The sequence below is a fragment of the Moschus berezovskii genome, chromosome 19 (genome assembly GCF_049115385.1).
Source record: "Moschus berezovskii isolate FMDL1 chromosome 19, NW_MosBer_1.0, whole genome shotgun sequence".
Classification (NCBI taxonomy): domain Eukaryota; kingdom Metazoa; phylum Chordata; class Mammalia; order Artiodactyla; family Moschidae; genus Moschus; species Moschus berezovskii.
The window spans coordinates 66,307,810-66,330,056 of record NC_142478.1 but is presented as its reverse complement, the minus strand read 5'-3'; the positions used below and the strand labels follow the sequence as shown (position 1 = coordinate 66,330,056).

Sequence of the window (22,247 nt, the reverse complement as noted above, 5' to 3'; positions counted from 1 at the left end):
AACATTGTATTTCATAGCATTTCATAACAGACAGGTTGTTTGTTGACTGAATTATAGTACTCTTCAATATAACCTGGTGGCATTTCATGAAATTAGATTTCAGCAAAAGCAGTTTTGCCAAAATTGAGGAGACACAACCAGTAGCAGAAAGTTGTGGTCTAGATTGCTAACTTACTGTGATCTAATGTTACATTTTATAATATCTAGATAAATCAGTGGGTTATCAGTTCTTTAACTGATTATTTCTGAATATTGATCTCTTGATAAATGTGGGCAGTGGTCCAGACATGTACTCTTTGGCTGGCTGAATATAGGCCTCTTTGTCTTAACAGTTCTCACAGCACATTTGCATTTTTATCACAACCTAGGAACCTAAAATGGCCTAACTATAAGCCCACATTTCCCCTTGTCCTGAGCAAGCAGTGGAAGTTCTTATGGGCCCAGGACTTTCCCAAAAAATCCCCTGTAATTCAGTCTGGTTCCTAAAGATACTAAAAGTTGATTTCCTTAAGTTGTATTCTTTACAACTTAATCAGTGTTAGCCTGAAAAAACATTTCAAGCAATGACTAGATCTCCACCTCCACCCCAATAAAATCTTAGTAAAACACTCAGAGAATGTTAAACTATTTCCTAATGTAGTATCTGAATCAAACTATTGGGTTGGCAAAAAATTTGTTCGAGTTTTTCCATAAAATGTTATGGGAAAACCCAAATGAACTTTTTGGCTAACCCACTACATCAAAGTGACCCAAAAATGCACAGTGGGATTTGTACTTGTATATCAGCTTAAATTTGAAGAATGTTGATCAATTGACATTCTTTCTGACACTATTTATCTGGCAGACTCCATTATTGGTTATACCCCACCCAGTTCAAGATCAAAACTGTATCATTTGCTTGTAAAAGGTTGCTTTTCTTACTGCTTGTCTCTAGTAAGGCAAGAATTGAACCAAAAATGGTATCAGATCAAGTTAACTCAAGGAGAAGTATTCTTGGCTTTTTTAAAATAGTTTTTAAAATTACTTTTGTCTGTGCTGGGTCTTCATTGCTTTGCGAGGGCTTTCTCTCCTTGCAGCATGCGGGGGTTACTGTTTATTGCTGTGTGCTGGCTTCTCATTACGGTGGCTTTTCCTTGGAGCACAGGTTCTGGGGTGCATGGGCTCAGTAGTTGCTGCTCCTGGGCTCTAGAGCACTGGCTCAGTAGTTATGGCGCACGGGTTTGTTGCTCCTTGGCATGTGGGACCTTCCTGGTCCAGGGATTGAACTCATGTCTCCTGCATTGGCAGGTGGATTCTTATTCACTGTGCCACCAGGAAGTCCCTTTTTTTTTTTTAAATGAAAAGGAGTGGTATGTATTGATGTGGAAATATATTCTTGGCATACTATTGAATGAAGATTAATTTGCGAAATGACAGCTATGCAGTGTGGGTAACCATTACTGGACCCCAGTCACAGTATTCTGGGATCTGCTAAACCTAGGTTCATGGATCTTGTTTTAGAAAGCTGGAATACATGTATCTTCATGTTTGAGCAAATATATCAGTCCTCACAGCCTCATTTAGCCAGACTTCTGTTTTGTGTAATAATGACCCATGGTAATGTTTGACAGGGCAAGGCCAAAAAAGAAAAAGAAAAATTGACTACAATCATAAATACAGAAGGTTTTTCTTCCCTTATTTAAAATTCTTTATAAAAGATAATGGATTGTATAAGCAATAATATAGGATGGAGTTCATAGCATGACATGTAAAAATAAAATGCACAGTAATAATAGTACAAGGGTTGAGAGGGAAATAAACATAAACTGTTGTCAGGTTTTAATACTGTAAATGAAGTACTGCCATATAACTTGAAGGTAGACTGTTGATTAAAGATGTACACTATAACTTTACAATAGCCACTAAAATAAAAGAACAAAGAGTTATAGCTAATAAGACAACAAAGGAAATAAAACAGGAGTCATTAAAAAATACTGTGTTAATCCAAAAGAAGGCAGGTACAGGGGAGCAACAACAAAAAACATAGTTTCCTAATCATAACAAAAATCACATTAAATGAAATTGGCCTAAAAACCCCAATTAGAAGATAAGTGTTGGTAGATTGCATAAAAAAGTAAGATCCAATTACATGATACTTACAGAAAGTACACTATAAAGCCAGAAAAAGGATTTAGGGTAAAAGGTGGGAAAAAGATAGAACTTACACTCATCAAAAGAAAGCTGGAGTGGCTATACTGATGTCAGACAAAGCAACTTTCAGAGCAGGTAATATTACCACAGACAGAAACCCTTATTTCATAATGATGAAAGGGGTCAGTTAAGCAACAAGACATAACAATCCCTAATGTTTATGCATCTAACAGGAGATTTTTAAAATACATGAAGCAAAAGCTGATACAACTTCAAGGAAAAATAAAACAAATACACAGATGTAGCTAAAAATTCCAGTACCTCTTTCTCAATAATCGAAAGAACAAAGTAGGCAGAAAATCAGTAAGGTTATAGTGGCTTAAGCAATGTTCTCAACCAGGTCAAGCCAGCATTTACTGAACACTTCAGCAGTGTAGTACACATGTTCTTCAAGTATATGTGGAATATTTACCGGGATAAGATGTGTTTGGGGACATTTAAAAAGTCTCAGTAAAAGGATTCAAGGCATACAAAGTATGAACGCTGATCTCTGTTAGTCAGCTGGGGTTGCCGTAACAAAATACCACAGACTGGGTAACTTAAACAACAGAGATTTTTCTCATAGTTCTGGACGCTGGAAATCCAAGGTCAGAGTGCCACCATGGTTGGGTTCTGGTGAGCTGTGTCTCCCTGGCTTGCAGATGGCCACCTTCCTACCAGGCGCTCATGTGCAAGGTCTTTCTTGGGTGTACGCCTGCTCTGGGAGGGAGAGAGGGAAACAAGGAGGGAGGAGGAGAGAGATCTCTTAGGAGGGTACCACTTCTGTGGGAGGGCCCCACCCTTAAGACCTTAGGAAAATTACCTTCCAAAGGCTCCATCACCAAATACCGTCCACCACATTGAGGGTTAGGGCTTCCACAAATGAAACTTGTCGGGGACCCAAACATTTGATTCCTAACAAATCACAACTGGATTGAGCAGAGAAAGCTCTGGAAAATCCCCAGATGTTTGGAAACAAAAAGTAACACTCTTCCATGTATCAAACGACATCAAGAAGGAATTGGAAAATATTTTGAATTAAAGTGAAAACATACCAAATTTATGGATTGCTGCGAAAGCAAAGAAATGGTAGCTCCAAATACCTGAATTAGAAAAGAGGAAAAAGTTATCAATGACTTAAACCTTTTACCATTTCTGACTAAACTAGGAAAATGGAGTGAATTAAACCGTATTCAGTAGACAGAAGGAAAGAATAAAGATCAAAGCCAAAGTAAATCAAATAGATTTTCTCTGTGGAGAAAAATGGCTGAAACTAAAAGCTGATTTAAAAAGAAGTCAATAAAGTTAGTAACCCTCTGGCCAGACTAACCTGGGGAAAAAAAGAAGACACAGACTTAATATCAGGGACAAGAAGTGATACTTCTAGAGTGCACAGATACTAAAAGGATGATAAGGGAAGAGTGTAAACAACTTTATGCCAATAACTTTGACGACTTAGATGAAATGGATAAATTTTTTGATGTATCTATAAATCACAATCTATACCTAAGGTCACTCAAGAAGAAACAGGTAGCCTGAGTAGGCCTGTACTCACTAAAGAACTTGAAAATTGCCACAGTGTTTTCCATAATGGCTGCAGCAGTTGACAGCCCCACCTGCAGTGTGTGATGTTTCACAGCCTTGCTGACCCTTGGTGGTTATCTGACACTTTGTCAGAGCCCTCCTAATTGGTATGTAGTGGTACCTCATTGTGATTTTGACTTGCACTTCTCGGATGACTAGTGTTGTTTAAGAACTTCCCATGTTCTCACTGGCCATTTGCTTATCTTCTTTGGTGAGAGATTTATTCACTGTCTGCCCACTTTTTATTTGGGTTATCTGTTACTGAATTGGAGGAGTTCCTTCTATATTCTAAACGTTCTCGGATACATAAGAGCACATATTTTATCCCATCTTTTGGGGTTGTCTTTTTTTTTTTGAAAGTGTTCCTTGGTGTTCACAAGGTTTTTAATTCTGTTGAAGTCCAATTTATCAATTTTTCAGTTGTGTTTTTTGGTGTCATAGGTAAGAATCCACTGCCAAATCCAAGATCACAAAGATTTTGTCCCAAGTTTTATAGTTTTAGCTCTCAAATTATTTAAATTTAGACTAATTTAAATGGAATGCAGAATTCAGTCCTTCAGTTGCACTCGCACGTTTCAAGTGTTCATGGGCTCATGTCTACCAAGTAGGTCAGTGCAGGGTACAGGGCATTTCCACCATCACAGGAAGTTCTTTTGGACACACAGACACTTTAAATGAAGGCAGTAGTAGAAAATGAGCTAAGGACTTGAACAGTTCAAACAAAGAGAAAGAAATGGGCAAGGTCAGTACATAAAATTGTTTAGTGGTTAAAGGATTCTAAATTAGGACACGTACAGCATTTTTAGTCCCCCAGATTGAATGTGTCTACTTTCTTCAGGTCTTGACTCAGAAATAGTACCAATGAGCCCTGCATGCCCCATTTAAAATTTCAGATCTATCCTCTCCATTTCCTGCCTTTTTCCTTAGCTGTTACCATTAACATACCATATACAGTATTTAATTTTTCTTGTTTATTGTCAGTCTCCCTGCTCTTCAAATATAAAATCCATGAGAGCCTGTTTTTCTCCCTACTTGTTGTCTCTCCAGTACCTAAAACACTCCCGGATACAGCAGTGACTCAATGCACGTTGCTGTTGAGGGAGAGCTGATATGGTGAAGAGAAAGAAGTGTTCTTGATAGCTGACGGTGTCTGATGTCGAATTTGTGCTCTCCAAAGAAGATTTAGCTCTGGGACCAGGGACCGGGCTTGATCACTCAAGACCTTTTGTGTAGCAGAGTTTTATTAAAGTGAAAAGGGGACAGAGAAGTCTTCTGACACGGACATCAGAAGGGGGATGGAGAGTGCCCCATCCGTAGTCTTAGCAAGGCCTTTCATACTTTCTCCAGACCTACTCCTACAACATACATCTTAAGTTAACAAGATTAGAACTAACAATAGAAAGGTCTTACCAGACCCACTCTCACAGTATACAAGTTTTAAAATAACAAGGTTAGTCAGAAGGTTCTTGTTAAGGAGAAACAAATTCTCGAGCAAGATATATTATTGTTATATAGTCATTGGTACAGAGTTTAAGGGAAAACATATCCTTGAGCAAGATGAGTAGTTTTGTTGTGCAATCATCAGCTCTGGGCTTAAAGAAAAAAAATGTTTGTCCTTTTCTCCTCCTTGAGAACTCCAGACCCCTGTCTCCTCCTCGGGGACCCCAGCCTTCTTATCAACCTGCCGAGGGATTGACTCTCACTCTCATGCACTGCTCTAAAAGTAGATTGGTCCACCCTTTTTGGAAGCAGTTGTGTGGTATGTAAAAGTTTCTAAATTGTGCTTGCCTTTTGAGCCAGTATTTCTCCTTCTAGGTATTTCTCATAAGGAAGTAATTAAAGATGTGCACAGAGAGATGGCTGGAACATCCAGCCACAGTGGAATGCTTTTATCTGCTGTCAGGAAAACTCTTGAACTAGCATGGAGAACTGTTTTCCAGAGCTGTTCAAAAGAAATCTTCCTTTCTTTCCTCGTGCTTTAACATTTAAAACTATGTCTCATTACTGACTTTTCTGATCTACTTCTTTCTTAAAACTGAAACTTAACCTATACAATTTTCCCCACAGGTCCCTTAATATGGACTTTGAAAACCAAGATAAGGAGAAAGACAGTAACAGTTCTTCTGGGTCTTTCAATGGCAACAGCACCAATAATAGTAAGGCATTTTTTGACAATTAACTGTCTACATGTAGTGGTCTTAATTTGATTCTTTCTATAACCCCAATTGATTATTTACTGGGTTTAAGGATTACAGTTGGTATAATAATACAGTTGAATCTGTATGGTATAATTTGTTTAACTTTTATGTTCTGAATCTGAACTACAGATTTCTTGTGAATTCCTTTTAATTCTTGCCTCAAAGCTTGCAGCCAAGATTCTTTATTTTCTTAAAGACAAGCAAGATAGATGGGTATCTGTCTGCTTGTAACTTCATTCAAGTCCTTTGGTGAGATTGATAGTTTTGTAGGTGTTGATCATAAATTCATTTAGTGACTCTTAAAGATAGCTACTTGCAGTACTTGTAGAACTGTTGTATCTCTTCTGGTACTTCAGATTTTAAAGGATGTTTGCTTTGAAGGAACAGAAGTATGCTATATGGCAAGTGTCCAGCAGCATTATTCATAATAGCCAAAAAGTAGAAGCAACTCAAAGATCAGTAAGCTAGTTAATGGGATAAACAGCATACAGTATGCCCATGCAATGGAATACTATTCAGTATTAGAAAGAATGAATTACTGAAACATGCTCCAACATAGACGCACATTAAAACATTGTTAAGTAAAAAAGGCCAGATAGAAAAACTACATATTTTAAGAATCTAATTATATGAAATTTCCAAAAAGACAAATACAGAGATATATTAAATATCTCTCAGAAAATAGATTAGTGGTTTCCTGGGGCAAGAGATGGGAAGGAGAATTAACAGTTAACTGGCCTGAGGGATCTTCTTGAGATGAGGACATTCTGAAACTAGATTATAGTGATCCTTTTACACTTGGTGCGTGCTCAGTTGCTTCAGTCGTGTCCGACTCTTTGTGAGCTTATGGACTGTAGCCCGCCAGGCTCCTCTGTCCATGGCATTCTCCAGGCAAGAATACTGGAGTGGGTTACCGTTTCCTCCTCCAGGGGATCTTGCAGACCCAGGAATCAAACTGCGGTCTCTTATGTCTCCTGCATTTGCAGGCAGATTCTTTACCACTAGTGCCACCTGAGTAGCTTCACACTTGATAAACTTACCAAAAAAAATACTGAATTACTTAATACTGGTAAATTTTATGGTATGTGAATTGTACTACAAAGTTGGTAATGGAAATACCAACTCCTAATGGAAATAAGGAGACTTGATAAGAGATTGATATTGGGTACCTACTATTCACTTGACATTTATTAAATATTTTGAAAGTTGCAAAAAGAGTTAGTACTCAAGTTGTCACATAGGCAGTGTGGCCAGAATACTCCCAAGGTGTTAATAAAGTGCTAAGACAGCAAATACCACTTTCCACCCTAGACCTCGAGCAGGTGCTTTTTCTTATGGACCTTTCCCATAGCCTCAGAGTCCCTTCTGAACCAGCATCTGCTGTCAGTAAGTCAGAGAAAGCACCAGTGGTGAAGTCATTTTGCCATCCATGTGCAAAGAGACTAGAGATAAAGACAAGCCAAGACGGGCAACAGTGGGCCAGGTTAGTAAGGGCTTCTCCTAGAGGTGAGTTTGGCACGAAACAGGGATCTTGGGCCACTGGAAGAGCGCAGCATACAGGCGCAGGGCAGGAGACGGGCACTGCTGTAGCGAAGGCACTGCAAGGACAGCGGGGTGCGCAGTCTTGTTTCCTAGGAAAGAACCTGAGGGCCTCGGTGTTCTGTCTCATATGTGCTGATCCCTAGAGCTGTCTGCACTTGGATGAGTTAATGTATTTCAGTCCATGGGCACAGAGCCTGTTACGTCAGCTGATAATATGCCCCTTTCTCTTTCAGGTATCCAGACCATTGACTCTACCCAGGCCCTGTTCCTTCCAATTGGAGCATCTGTCTCTCTCCTAGTAATGTTCTTCTTCTTTGACTCAGTTCAAGTAGTTTTTACAATATGTACAGCAGGTAAATGAGTTCTGCCATCTAGTCGTAAGCTTAAAAGGAAATTTTTTAATGTTTTTAAAAACCACCATTCAAAAATTAAGATTTATACACCACTCTTTTGCAAGTTTTTCTTCCTAAGTCTTCTTTCTCCCCAAGTCTGCCTTTCCCCGCCACCCTTACCCCTCCCTGAACCATTTGATAACCTCTGTCGTCAGTTCCGACTTGCCAACTCAGTCTGGACGAAAGGCTAGGGGTTAAAAACTCAAGAACTTTGTGGCACCAGAGCAGAATTGCTTTGGCTGTGACTCCTTGTCTGATAAGTTACCAGAAGGTCCAGTTCGGTAGAGTGGTTGTTGGCAACCCTTACCCATGCTTGTTTCTGAAGATAGAAACACAGAACTAATCACAGTAATTCGACTGTCAGCTATCTGATCAGTTTTCAAGATGATTGATGGTGGACGTGTATCAATATAAAACATCAAAATGCTAGCCTTCAATATTGTAAAGTAATTAGCCTCCAATTAAAACGACAGAGAATGAGATGGCTGGATGGCATCACCGACTCTGTGGACATGAGTTTGAGTGAACTCTGGGAGTTGGTGATGGACAGGGAGGCCTGGCGTGCTATGATTCATGGGGTCGCGGAGAGTCGGACACGACTGAGCGACTGAACTGAAAATAAATTAATTTAAAAAATGCTCGCCTTGTTAGATCATACTCTGGCCTGCTGTTTATCATTTCTTGTTGAGATAGATGAGAAAGAGAAAACCTGCCAATGCTACCCCTACTTCAAATCAGGAATGCAAAGAGGTTATCTGTGTGATGCTAAAGAAAGACACTTTTCTTTTCTCTAGTTAATTAATATTATTGTATGCACTTGTTGAGGAAAAGTATTGTAGGCAATAATTATTTCTGTACGTCATGCCATTTTTCTTATGATTAGTAAAATATTAAACAACAAAAAAATTAACCATACATTTTCTTTCTCTAGTTCTCGCAACGATAGCTTTTGCTTTTCTTCTTCTCCCGATGTGCCAGTATTTAACAAGGCCTTGTTCACCTCAGAACAAGTAAGGACTTGGGATTTTCCTCTAAACTATAAGTGTGTATGTTTTTTTTCTTCGTACTTGATAGCAATATTAAGAGTACATTTTCTGAAATGACTGAAGCACGAAAATGCCAGAAGACTAGAAAATGAGGTGTTTGATATTTTAAAACCGGAAAATAATACTTCTTTTTGCACCTTCTCATAGCAGAGGAAATCTAAACAAATCTTAGGAAGTCAGAGTCATTGCAGTATGCTTCCTTGCTTAGATTATTTGAAGATGAGCAGTTTTTTTTATCCCTTTACTAGTTAATAGAATATGAAAATAGTGCTTGACTCAGACATTCTTTCCCTTTTGTCTCTGATGACCTAGAATATATACTAGCCACTTAGGTTTAATTCTAGTGTTCACACCTTAACTCCCGAAGCTGTTGCTTCATGGAAACAAAATGCTGTGCTAATGGAGATGCTGTATGTTCTTAGGAAATCAGTCGCTTGGGGTGGCTGATTTTCCCAGGAATTAGTGATAACCAAATAGATGGACTATCTTAATTTTATTCATCTTTGGTTAATTAATTGAATTGTTGACTTTCCTCATTTTGTTTTCCTCATAAGAATTAGAAATTTCTCTGTATTTAGTTTTTTCAAATATTGGTATTATCACTTTAAACTTCTCAATACCCATGTTGGTGTCTGGGATAAAAGGTACGTTATCTAATGGGTATAGAAATGTAATCCTTCTGAACTTTCTGTAGTTTCTTCCAAAGAAATTTGGGTATTTTGGATTTCTGGGTATCTCGGTATTACCTGCTGTTTTAATCTGGCCATCACAGATTCTGATCATGAAGAACCAAAGGAGAGTTTGCTTACTGAACATAATTTGCTGTCTATTAGCCCAATCAATGTTGTGTGTTTCCCAGGATTTCCTTTGGTTGCTGTGGACGTTTCACTGCTGCTGAGTTACTGTCATTCTCTCTGTCTGTCATGCTCGTCCTCATCTGGGTTCTCACTGGCCATTGGCTTCTCATGGATGGTAAGTAACTACTGGGTGACAAGCTGAAATTGTAATGTCATTTATGGTTAAATTTGTCCTCTCTTCCTCTACTTTCTGTGTTTCAGTAATACATTACTTCTGATTACCATGAATTATTAGGTGTCCAGAGATGGTGTTTTGTATCAGTATTTACCCACACTCTTAAGATATTTTCTAATAACAGCTTTTTTGAGATGTAGTTCACATATCATACAATTTATATGTTTAAAGTGTACAATTCAGTCATTTTTAGTATGTTCAGAGTTGGGCAGCCACCACTTCAGAGCATTTTAACACCCACCCTCCAAAACCCACACCATAAATACATGTCTATATCATTTATATACAGGGTAGTAATAGCTAACATTGAGCTGCTGAGTGTTTTACATGGATTTTTTTCATGAAATCCTGAAAACAACTCTTTGAAGTAGGTATTGTTGTTGTTCTTATTTTACAGAAAAGGAAATAAGTTCAGAGAAGCGACTTTTAGTCTCTTCTTGATTTAAGACCCTGTAACCATCTTCACCTCCTTTTTCATTCGTTCCTTCTCTCGTTTTCACAGTTCACTTTACCAGTCTCATGAGATTTTATCTAACTGCCTTGCCCCACAGGGTCTGTTCGCCCTTTACTTTCGGTGTTTCAGAAAGGAAGGAAGTTGAAATACTACAGTCAGTTTTATGCTGTTTTAGCTCATCCATGTCGTAATGTGTATCAACACTATATAATTTTTTTAAGGGAGGAATTTGAAAAGCAGAGATACGGGTATGAGTGGCACTTCTTCCTCTAACCCATTCCAAGCAACAACGCTAATCCAGACCTTGGAACAGAGCTCTTTGAAGGCAATGAGGGGTCTGAGGGGCTCCTCTTCTTGCCAGGCACCTTGTCTCTGCAGCTTGGAGGACGGCACACCTGCAACAGAGCTGTCACTTGGTGCTGTCTCAGCACAGAGCAGGGTGTGACTGTGAAGGAACAGCAAAGGACTCCTGTGGGGTGACACACTGTTCTCTGCTGAGTGTGGGGGTGGCTCTACACACCTGTGCACATCCGCAGAACTGCACATCTAAAGCTGTCCAAGTGCGGGTCGGAAAAGAATTTCCAGACACAGAGCATCTCAGACGGGAGGGAGTTTATTAAGAACAAAGAGCAGAGATACTGGGGGCGCTGTGAGCTCAGTGGGCAGACCTCCGGACACACCAGGAAGAGTTGACAGTACTCGTGAGTTAATAGCCCACTTTTCATGCCGGAAGACAAAGTAACTTCCTGCCGGAAGGTTGGCCTTAGGTGACAGGTTGGGGCACTGCAGGGTGTTTATACTAGAGTGGGCGTCTTTGCCTAATTGGGAGTCAGGAAACCTGACAGTGATGGTCAGGGGCTTTTGGCATCGGTTCCAAAGGGGATCAGTTGGCTTTGGAGGGGACCTTGGTTCTGGGCTCCACTTCTGTGGCCGTGGCACGTGGCCTTGCCCCTGTGGCTGGGATATGACTCCGCACACTTGTGTCATACTTGTTGTTGAGTGCCTTTTTTTTTTAAGTGCCTACCATAGACCAAGTATGGGAACTCAAAAGCAGTTCCTTGAGGTTGCAGATCAAGTTACCGTTTAGACTTACGTACAGACCTTTAAATGACTCAATAGGAAGTCAGAGTCTCAGTCACCAGGCCTAGTCTGTGTAGTGACAGACTGATCTCTTGACAGGCTTGGTCTCTTGTGGTAGTGCCATATATATGCCTGATTAAAAGATTAAAAAAAAATTAACTATGATCATTTGCTTCAGTACTTGAATACCCACTGTGCATATAAATATGCATTCTGAAGTGCAGTGTTTAGAATTTTTAAGTGGTTTATCGAACTGCTAAATTTCCCAGATTCAAGTATCTCTGCTTTCAGTATCCTTGTGGATTGGTGGTTAGTAACTTAAGTGCTTCTGAAGGTTAATAAAGAATAAGTTGAGAAGAAGAAATTCCATCCAAAGTCACAGCAGGGCTTGGCCAGATTATAGAGAAGGGTAAGAACTGTTTTATAGAGACTAGAAGTTAGTAGTAGCAATGTAGCCATTAACCTGCATTTGACTTTTCCTAACATTAACTCCTGATTCCTTCCAAGGGCTGAGTTGTTAACCAAAAGCAGTATTGAAATTGAGCATGTAGGTGATTTTGAAAGACTTTAATAGAACCTAATTGCACTTTAAAATATGTATTGTAGAAAATGAAGGAGTGTTGGTGCTGTTAATGATTAGAGTAGTAAGTCAGTCTCACAGCTGCTTTTGTGATTATAGCCCTTTAATCTCATCCAGTCCAGTGCTTCCTGATGAGGAAGCAAACAGACATTTCTCCTCTACTACTTGTGAACAAAAACTTGATACAAAGGTTGGTTAGTTGGTTAAAATCTAAACTGGATTATTTCAGTCCCATATAAATTGATAGTTTGGATGATTGTTAGCTACATATTAAGAGAAAATGTTCTATGGTGATGTCCTTAAATTACAGAGTCCATTCCCATAAACGGCACCCCTAAGTTCATTTACACAGAGGAAAGCTCCAAGCACTACAGTTTTACCTAGACTTCTGGAAACCACAGTCACCTACCTGGGACTGGTTAGTCTCCATCCTGGCACTCAGAGTTGGTGTGGTGATGGTGATGCTTAAACAGCCTTGGAACCTCTAGCCCCTGGGTAGTCTGAGGCTCTCTGTAATCCCACTCCAGACTGTCGGCTCTGCTTTAATGGCACTGGGGCTTCCCAGGTGGCTCAGTGGTAAAGAATCTACCTGCTAGCACAGGAGACATGAGTTCGATCCCTGGGTTGGGAAGATCCCCTGGGGAAGGGAATGGCAGCCCACTCCAGTATTCTTGCCTGGGAAATCCCATGGACAGAGGAGTCTGACAGGCTACAGTCCACGGGGCCACAAAGGAGTTGGACACGACTGAGTGACTAAACAACAACTGGACACACTTAATACTGTTTACAGGTTTTGCTAAGGATTGAAGTTTACTAAGCTGCTGACCCAGTTTTTAAAAGATTGGGTACCTCTCAAAACAGCAAGCAGTGTGTCCTTCATACTCCCTTCTCTCCTCGAGCATTACGTAGGACAGGAAAATACCAAAGTTGTGTGCCTTTTAAAAAGAAGAGGTTGGCATGAGGGAAGGTGACGTTCTTTTCCAGATAAATTGATTTGCACAGCCATCTGAAGCTCAGTTTTGAGAGCAGTCAGTTGAACGGTCTTCACCGCACAGCTGCAGGTAGGGTGGGGAGAGCCCTATTAGACTCTCCGTAGGAAAGTGGGGGCAGCAGCTCTCCACACGCTGTTCTACAGGGACGGGGCCATCTCACCATGGGATTCTTGACTCTAAACTAGAGTCAGTACAAATTGGCCGTAAAGGGAAAGCTTTATTTTCCCAGAGACCAAGATCAGAAGCAAATTTCCATTGTGAAATGTACCTAATAGTTGAAATTTTTTTGAGTGTTCATCTAGGCTCCCCAAACCTTTAGTGGCCCTAACTTGTAAACTTATATCATTTTCTATCATTTTTGCTACTTCCCCAAATATTAAGGATCTCTTACTGGTTATACTGGTTAAATTGTCCTTGTGACCAAGTTTACAGTTTTCCCTAAAAAAAAAAAAAAGAGCCTTTGTTTGTTTCTCATTTATATCATTGTCTGATGTGTATGTGACTTGTTTTCTGCTGTTACAGAAAAGCTAGCTTGCTAGCCACACGTCTGTAACATTCTGAAATATGTTCTCCCCTGATATGCAAACTGTCTTTCCAGACTTCTGTGCAAAATCAGGTATCATTTTGTAGGTAGCAATAATGTGGATTTCTTTTAAATGAGTGTTTTTTCAATTAAATCCTGTTCTTTGAAGTTAACTTACAGTGAAAACAGAATGATAAATGTGGTTATTTTAAAGGGTGAGGCCTGAAGCTTGTTTTCAGAGTTATTCTGAGAAGCAGTAATATTAAGAAAGTAGAAAGTACTTTATAGAGTTTTCCTGAACTAAATCTATAGACTCTTTTTTACCCACTCAATTTCCTACTCTTAACAAATTAACCTTTTAAATTTGGAAGGACTTGAAAGAATTTGACCAATAAGTGGTGTGGTATGTTTGCAAAGGCTGATGAATCTTGTACACACATTCCTCATGTTCAAGGTCCATTGAGCCAGGTTCATACTCTACTTCCCCTGGGCAGTTCAGGGCCTGGAAGAGCCCTGACAGATGTCTCATTTTATAGCTCTTGCTATTCGCCTAGGATTAGAAAATGCTCAATCCCAGAAATCTAGCAATTGATCTTTTTTTGGTTTGGTTTTGTTTTAAAATGCTAGACTCTGGCGCTTGGTCCACATCCAGATTAGCTTTCCAGAAGCCTTTGTCTTAGATATGAGCACTGCTTAAGACCTTCCAGGTTACACAATCCTTTTAGAGAACATTGCAGCTTGGCTTGGTGTCCTTTTCTTTGTTCCTGGCCCTCCTGGTTGAGAAAGAGAAGGTGATAGAGATTCTATCAATAGTATATTAAAAATAATTATAACTAAATGGCAGAGGTTAATAATTTACCTCTAACATTTTTTATTAATTTACATTTAACCAGAAGTTAAGTCTGTTGGTAAATCTATTAGGGAAAGTGTTGGGTTTTCTCAGGCAGCATGCAGTGAGGGAAAGTTATCACCTGTATTCCTTAGAAGAACCCAGAAAAGGAGGTAAGATTTTTTTAAGGATGACTTGAAAGAATAAAGAAGAAGGCCAACTGGATGAATACTTGAGAGTGTGTTTTGGGGCTGTGACCGGCTGGTGGCGCTATTCGGTTGGTGGGAATGATTGTCATTGAACATACTTGTGCTGAGAACCTTCTCTGAAGTAGTCAGATGGACTGCATGCTGCCTCTTCAAACATGGAACTTGGGAGTCTGGTGGGGAGACTTGGTTGGCATGGTAGGAAAGAGGTTATCGCTCCACTCAGACGGAGAGGAGTCAGTGGAGGAGTAGGAACACAAGAGGAGACTTGAGGCCAGGCCCCTGCGGCATAGCTGTGTGTGAGTCACGCCTCCTCAGTCGGAAGGGGTCCATCACAGAGAAGGGGGCCTCGTGACCTGAGGCAGGGGATGATGTGAACTGATTGTTGCCAAGGGCAGTGAAGAGTGTAAGTGGGGGAGAGAGAGAACAGGAGAGGACACGCACAGCAGAGCAGGCAGTGTTGGGGGTCCTGACCGAGGTGCGCAATGACAGTAAAGAGGAGCGCCCCAGCCCCTGCGTGTGTGAGGAGGTGATAAGCTGAACAGGAACGCAGGGTTTCTTGCTGTGAAGATGAGCGATAGGATGACATTGTGTGGAGTCATGAAAAACCCTGTCACTGAGCAGTTCTGTCTTATCCCCTTTACTTAGACCCAGGTGGGGAGGATGAGCATAAAGGAGTGACTTGACTGGACCATTGTCCTTAAGGAAGTGAAGAAGATATGGTCTAGGGTGTGGCTTTAAAGGAGTAAGGGCAGTGCAGTGAAGTAGTGGGGGAGGCAGGAGACAGAGCTGGGAGAGCTGGGCTTGGCCTAGAGCTTTATCATTCAAAGCAGTCCCGCGGGTCTTAGTTGACTGCCATCTCCAGCATGAGGAAAGGGGTTTTCCCAAATACCAGGAGGTCGGAATGGGCTGATGTGGGCACGTTGCACTAGTAGGAGTGTAAACGCCTCACCTGGGGCTTAGGGCTGAGGGACTTACAAGCTCCGTTAGGTTTCCGAGCTGAACAGCATGTGGAGGGAGGCTGTGCCTATGCTCCGCTCTGACCTCCGTTTCCTCCCCAGCCCTGGCCATGGGTCTCTGTGTCGCCATGATCGCCTTCGTCCGCCTGCCCAGCCTCAAGGTTTCCTGCCTGCTTCTCTCAGGGCTTCTCATCTACGATGTCTTCTGGGTGAGTGTTTCCCCAGAGCTGCTGCTCTCCTTCGGGTCTGACTAGAACATTCACTCCTGAAAACGTACTCAATATCCCAGGTCTGCTGGCCAGGGTACCTCCTGTCCAAGACCACTCCTCTGGGCCAGCACTGCGCCTGTTGGAAGATGAGCAGGCCTGTGTGCATTGACACTTGTCAGAGTAGAGGATCCACAGGTGACTTTTGGGTGAGGAGGGAGCACAAGGCTCTCTACCCTGGAGAGAAGCAAGGCTCTCAACCGTGGAGCATGGCCAGCTCTGCACTCAGGGCTCCCTCTCTGGGTGTGGAGAGAAGAAATCTGCAACATACACGAGAGCAGAGATCTTCTCTTTCCTCAAACCATGCAGTCTGAAAAGCCTGATGCTGCAGTCATGAGCCTCTGCTCTCAGGAACAAAGAGGGCTGGAGCTGAGATCGGGTGCCTCCAGCTCCCTCTGGTAAAGGTGACTCTCCCCTGGCAGGTGTTTTTCTCCGCCTACATCTTTAATAGCAACGTCATGGTGAAGGTGGCCACGCAGCCGGCTGACAATCCCCTTGACGTCCTATCCCGGAAGCTCCACCTGGGGCCCAACGTTGGGCGCGACGTCCCACGCCTATCTCTGCCTGGAAAACTGGTCTTCCCGAGGTAGGACTGGTGGCCTCGTCTCGGGGGGTGAGGACCCCGCCCTCCTCTGGCCCTCCAGTCCCCACTTGGTTGTCGTCATCAGCATTCTGATGCTGGACCAGGAAAGGGCTGTGAATCATCTCCATCTTACAGATGACAGGACAGGAGTACTGACAACTTCCAGAGATGGGTCATTAAGTGATGCAGGTGCAGCTTTTTAATAATTGATTAATGTTATCAAACAGCCATACGTTACTGCTATACTGCAGTTTAAAGTTGGCTAGAGGGAATTAACAGGAGGATCTGGGTCTTTTTTTTTTGTACTTTTCAGACATTTGTAAAAATGTGCTAATGCTAAAATTACAGAGTCCCTGGAACTATAATCTTGGAAAAATTAATGTGCTGCTTTCATCTCCCATGTCTGGTAGTAGTCGGGTGCTTACTGGAAATCTCAGCAGTGAATGTGTGACACATGGTGAGTTGCCATCTCTAGAGCGGCAGCAGTACGCGGATGCTTCAGCAGCCGTCTAGGCAGTGCGTCCCGAAGCACTGGCTGCTGTAGACCGTTCTTCCAGCTTTCTAGTGGCGTTCAATCTCCACACTCCTCTAACAGCTAGCGTTGTTAAACCAGTAGTGATTGCCATCAGCCGTCAGATAAATTCTTTGGCTTCTTAAAAAGCAAACAGACCTTGAGCAGGAGGAGGAGTGGGGTTGTGGAGGGCGAAAACCCTGACGTCTGGCGCTGCATTCCAGCTCCACGGGCAGCCACTTCTCTATGTTGGGCATCGGAGACATCGTGATGCCTGGACTCCTGTTGTGCTTTGTCCTTCGTTACGACAACTACAAGAAGCAAGCCAACGGTGACTCCTGCGGTGCCTCCGGACCTGCCAACATCTCTGGGCGCATGCAGAAGGTTTCCTACTTTCACTGCACCCTCATCGGATACTTTGTAGGTAAGAGGACCTGGGAGGCTGCACACGATCCCCCCAGACTGTCCTCCAAGCCCTGGACTTAACCCAGATCTTGCAGCTACAGATGTTGGAGGAAGAAGAGCAGTCACTCTAGTCGTTGTTATAAACAACCACAAAGGGGAAAGAAACTCCCGACCCTGAGGTGAGGGCAGCAGCCTCGTTCCCCGTCCAGTAATAGTGTGTTTGAAGGACATTGTAGGAAAAGTGTGGTTGGGCCTCAGAGCTGAGAACACCTGCCCAACAGTGATGGAGCAGTGTGTGTGCTTAATTACATCTTCAGTGTGAGTTTAATGGATGTCATGTTTATTTCCTATGCTGTTTGATGATATTTCCTTTCATCTGCTCTAACATTTCCGTCATCTTTGACCCAAACTCTCCCTTAGCTAGTGTTTCTCTAGCCCACTCTGTTTTGGCTGGACAGGGAGAGACGGCTGTATGTCTACCCTGCATGAGCTGCGACAGCGAGGGGAGAGGAGCACCTTGCTCACCTCGGTGCCTCCTGCCGAGGGAGCACTGCACGGTTCCATGGTGCTTTCCTAGGCCTGCACTCATTTCCACTCCAGCAGCTCCCAGTGGGACAGGGCCAGTGCCCTGAGGCTCAGAGATGTGCAAGGTCACACAGCTGTCATAAGCAGCAGGGTTAGAACTTGAAGCCAGGTCTTTTGCCTCCAAGTCTGTCATCATCCAGCTTCCCAGTGGCACTAGTGGTAAAGAGCCCACCTGCCAATTCAGGAGACATTAGAGATGCAGGTTCCATCCTGGGTTGGGAAGATCTCCTGGAGGAGGACATGGCACTCCACTCCAGTATTCTTGCCTGGAGAATCCCATGGACAGAGGAGCCTGGTGGGCTACAGTCCATGGGGTCACAAAGAGTCGGACACGACTGACGCGACTTAGCCCATCCACACTCCTGTCAACATCATATATACAGGAGACGGGGAGACCAGGCACACTTGGGGCTGAAATGAGGCCGGAACCAGGGACTTGGGCCACTTACAGGTCCTTGGAATTCTAAGTTTTTAAAAAGCTGTGCTGCTCCGTTTCTTTCCCTGCTCAAGCTAGGCATGTCACTCCTACCTCTGGAGGGAGTGTCACCTTAGAGCTGTACAGTCTCAGGACCTTGCTGCAAAGCTGTCAGGTAACAGAGGTTCTCCTCCCTTGGGCTGGCTGCTTGGAGTTACTTACCAGCGTTTCTCTCCCCGCAGGTCTGCTCACTGCGACTGTGGCGTCTCGAATTCACCGAGCAGCCCAGCCTGCCCTTCTCTATTTGGTGCCATTTACCTTATTGCCACTCCTCACGATGGCCTATTTAAAGGTGAGAGTGGCAGTTATAAGCCAGTGAAAGCAATAATATGGCACTGACCCTGGACTTGACTAGCTATTCCCCTTGTTTGAGACCCTAAGCTCTTCATCTTGGGATCTTTGTGTGTTTGGGTGGATTTTGTTTTTGCTAACCTGCTACTAGCAACCTCTTCCAGATTTTTAACAGCCATTGGCTGAAAATACTAATGAGTTAGACCCCTCACCACCTAATCACAGATTAGTTAACTGAAATCCCTAAAACCCTGCTGCAGAGACTTCCTATTTCTATTGCCACCTAATAGCTCTTTTAGTACTCTGCATTAAAGTTGGGAAATAAGAAATGTAAAACCTGAGGGCCTTATCTGATTTACAGGGTTTATACTATCACCCATGTTTTACACACAAGGAAGCAGACACAGAGGTTAAGTATGAGCCTGGATCATTTGACTCACAAGTGGTTGAACTGCCCCCAGGACAGAGTCAGAGCCCTTTCCTGCTCGGGGGAGCCAAGAGCCCTTCTAGCGATTTCTTCAAAGAACTGGGAGGTTACTTTTCAATGAGTAAAATGTGAATGTTCTTTGATTCTGCGCAAAATCAATCTGCTCTGAGGTCAGGAGTTAGAAAGGGCTTGTACATAGATAGGTGTGCCTCGATCTGAAACATGTGGCTGAAGTTCTGTCTTTCCCAGGGTGACCTACGGCGAATGTGGTCTGAGCCATTCCACTCCAAGTCCAGCAGCTCCCGATTCCTGGAAGTATGATGGATCACAGCGGGCGACCAGAATGGCCTCTCAGTCCTTCTCTGTCAACGTGTGGTTTGTTTTCCTCTTAGAGCTGGCCTGGTACTCGGAGATGCACCTGTGTAAGGACTGCTGTGTGCCCAGATTTTGCTTTTCGGGAGCGAGGTGCTGGAGCCTGCATGGTTCCTTCTCTTTCTGCGGCTGGAGAGGTGGAGCCCCTCCTGGAGTGACAGGTCCTCCCCCACCCCCCAGCGTGCCTCCCTCCCCTGTTTTTATGGATCTGCACCAGACTGTTACCTGTGGGGGACGGAGATGCGACTGTTGACGCTGACAACGGCAAGGAGTCATTCTATACCTTTGAACACTAAAAGGATGGAAACCTTAGCAAACGGGTTTCTTCAGTGAACCCTCAAGAACTTTGGGACCAGTTTCCTATGGGGGCTCAGTTTCAGAGAACTGAGACAGAAGCTCTTCTGTCGTTATATTCTTCTTTCCTTTTTTGGATTTATTAAATATTTTCTGTGGTGTGAAGTGACTTATTAAATCCACAGACATTGAGTGACTTCTTACAACATACACATAAGAATTTGTTGTAATGAGTTCATATCCACCCAGACGTCGTGTTGGCAGTGAACGAGGGCACGGTTTTTATACATACATACACCCACATGCACATAGATATATATGAATAAACAGAAATTAAAACCTACCAAGCTCATGCTGTGTAGCGGACAGGGGCTTGCTGTAATTTCTAGCATGTAGAGCAGTTCACGCTGGCTTCCTTGTATACAGACAAGCTGCTGTCTCTCCCTCCACAACTGAACGTGCAGTTACAAACCAGTATAGTATTTGTACTGATAGACTCATGGACTGTAGGGGATTCTCATTTGGTTTTGATCAGTGTAGCAAATTAGGGATGAAAGGGTAAAACTTTCTGACCCGTTGTTCTGTTCTGTTTTGACAGGCTTCTTCCTCGCAGGGTTTTCAGTAGTCTCTTCCTGAGCCAATGCATGTATTATAGCAGCAGGTGTCTTTGTGCTTTCTGATCATAGTAATGTACTACTTGTAAATACATTTTTCTATTTTCTATTTTTTTTGTATTTTTTTTTTGGCCTTTTGTTTCATTGGTGTGCTGTATTTTCCATGCCCTCACTCCTTTAAGAAAAAAAAAGGAAAAAAGCAACACGAGCCTGTCCTTGCTGTTGTGATTGCAGTCTTGGTTTCCCTGTGGTGACAGCTGGGTACTGGGGACAAATGTCAAATGCCCCCCAAAGACGGGCCCTCCGTTGCAGGAATCGCGGCTCAAGCTTGCAGCTATGGCCTCGACTCGGGGGCCAGCGTCCAGGTGATGACTAACGTGAGTGGCGTCCATGGACTCATGGGGGAGTTGCCTGTCATCTGGATCGAGAGAAGCCGGGGATGGGCCTGTACACCTGAGAGCACAGGCTGGAGACAGGCCCGCTGTCCTGGGCTCTCCCTGATGCAGGTGACCTGTGTAGAAACCGGGGGCGCTGGGGGCCCCGTGGCTGGAGGTCGCGGTGTATGGCATTCACAGGCGGGCGGTGCACATGGCCGTCAGCATACTGCATTCCTCCGCGTCTTCAGGTCCCGCTGAAGGCTGTTTGGTTGTTTAGTTGTTTTGCGAGGTTTTGTTGTTGTTTTTAATAAGTGCCTCCTTTCTAGCCTTTGTTACCTCACCTTCACTTTTGGGTGTTGGTACCAAGTGGAGCTCCCGTCACCACCTACCTGCTCGGCCTGTCCAGGAGACCGGCGGCGTCCCCTGCAGCTGTGGTTCATCCTGCACACGTCCCAGGACGGAGGCTTCTGCTGTCCACACAGCTCCCAGCAGCCTCTGGGTTCAGCGGAGACCAGAAGTACATGATGCGACCCCTGCTGAGGAGCCGGCCCTCTTCCTTAAGCCCTCGAGGATGCTGATGGCTAACCAAGGGGCAGGGCGAGAGGTGGGAGGACTCTTACACAATGACCCTGATTAAGGGCAAGTGCCGACCATAGACAAAAATAACCTCCTGGCAGTTGGTCATTTTCATTTTTCTGACTTTTCATTACAAAACTAAATTCCAAACAGGAAGAAGGTAAATTTCTGTCATCAGTCCTATGCAGGTTTAGTGGGGGCAATACCCATACAGGACTCCTGAATGTAATCCGGATTCCAGCTGAGGTCTGCAGAGCACTTGAAACTTTGGCAGAGTGACCACAAATATTCCTTTTGTTTTAAATTAAGCCCAGGAGCCGCGCCAGAATGTGCCCGGTTCTGGAGGTGGTGTGGTATTCTGACAGGGAAAGGTGGGGGGCAGGGGGCAGTTAAAGTGCCTGCTTCCAGTTTCTCCTTCCAGCCTCCCTCTCAGCCTTGCTTGATACACTTACGTCCTGGTCTGTCTTTTCCTGGTTTCTCAGATATTCTTTGAGTTTTGGGGTTTTCTGTCCAAGAAGTCTCTTGCGTTAATTAGGCAAGTTCCATCATGGACTGCCCCCCACACCCCTCCTCTGGGGATCTTTTTCGTGCAACAAGTCTGCATGTTGGAACTCCCACTAACTGGCAGTCACTTTCTTCTTTCTTATTTGGGCGAATGGAGACACGACAGCAGTTTATCCAAAGCCTAGCACGTCCCATTACTATTATTACCACTTAACGTCCTTTCTGAATAAGACAGCTACACAGTTCCCTGTGTAGGAGCAGTTCAAATGGGGGGACTGTGCAGGGGTGCGGTAGGCTACTGTGTGAACTGCCTTTGTAGCATGCCAGCACAGGCCTTGGTTAAGCAGGTAAGTTATGTTACCCACAAGAAAAACAAAAGGG

The 22,247-nt window shown here is 43.4% G+C and overlaps 1 protein-coding gene across 1 annotated transcript in view; it reads left to right on the top strand.

Moving 5' to 3' along the window:
* Positions 1-20,521, top strand: part of SPPL3 (signal peptide peptidase like 3) — a 101,687-nt gene extending 81,166 nt beyond the window's left edge. Inside the window, exons 3-11 of the mRNA XM_055405682.2 lie at positions 5,821-5,909; positions 7,727-7,846; positions 8,817-8,895; positions 9,791-9,903; positions 15,689-15,795; positions 16,275-16,438; positions 17,171-17,370; positions 18,594-18,703; positions 19,379-20,521. Coding sequence (XP_055261657.1) covers positions 5,821-5,909; positions 7,727-7,846; positions 8,817-8,895; positions 9,791-9,903; positions 15,689-15,795; positions 16,275-16,438; positions 17,171-17,370; positions 18,594-18,703; positions 19,379-19,450 — 1,054 coding nt within the window. The 3' untranslated portion in view covers positions 19,451-20,521. The remainder of the gene's footprint in view (positions 1-5,820; positions 5,910-7,726; positions 7,847-8,816; positions 8,896-9,790; positions 9,904-15,688; positions 15,796-16,274; positions 16,439-17,170; positions 17,371-18,593; positions 18,704-19,378) is intronic.
* The last annotated feature ends 1,726 nt before the right edge of the window (positions 20,522-22,247 follow it).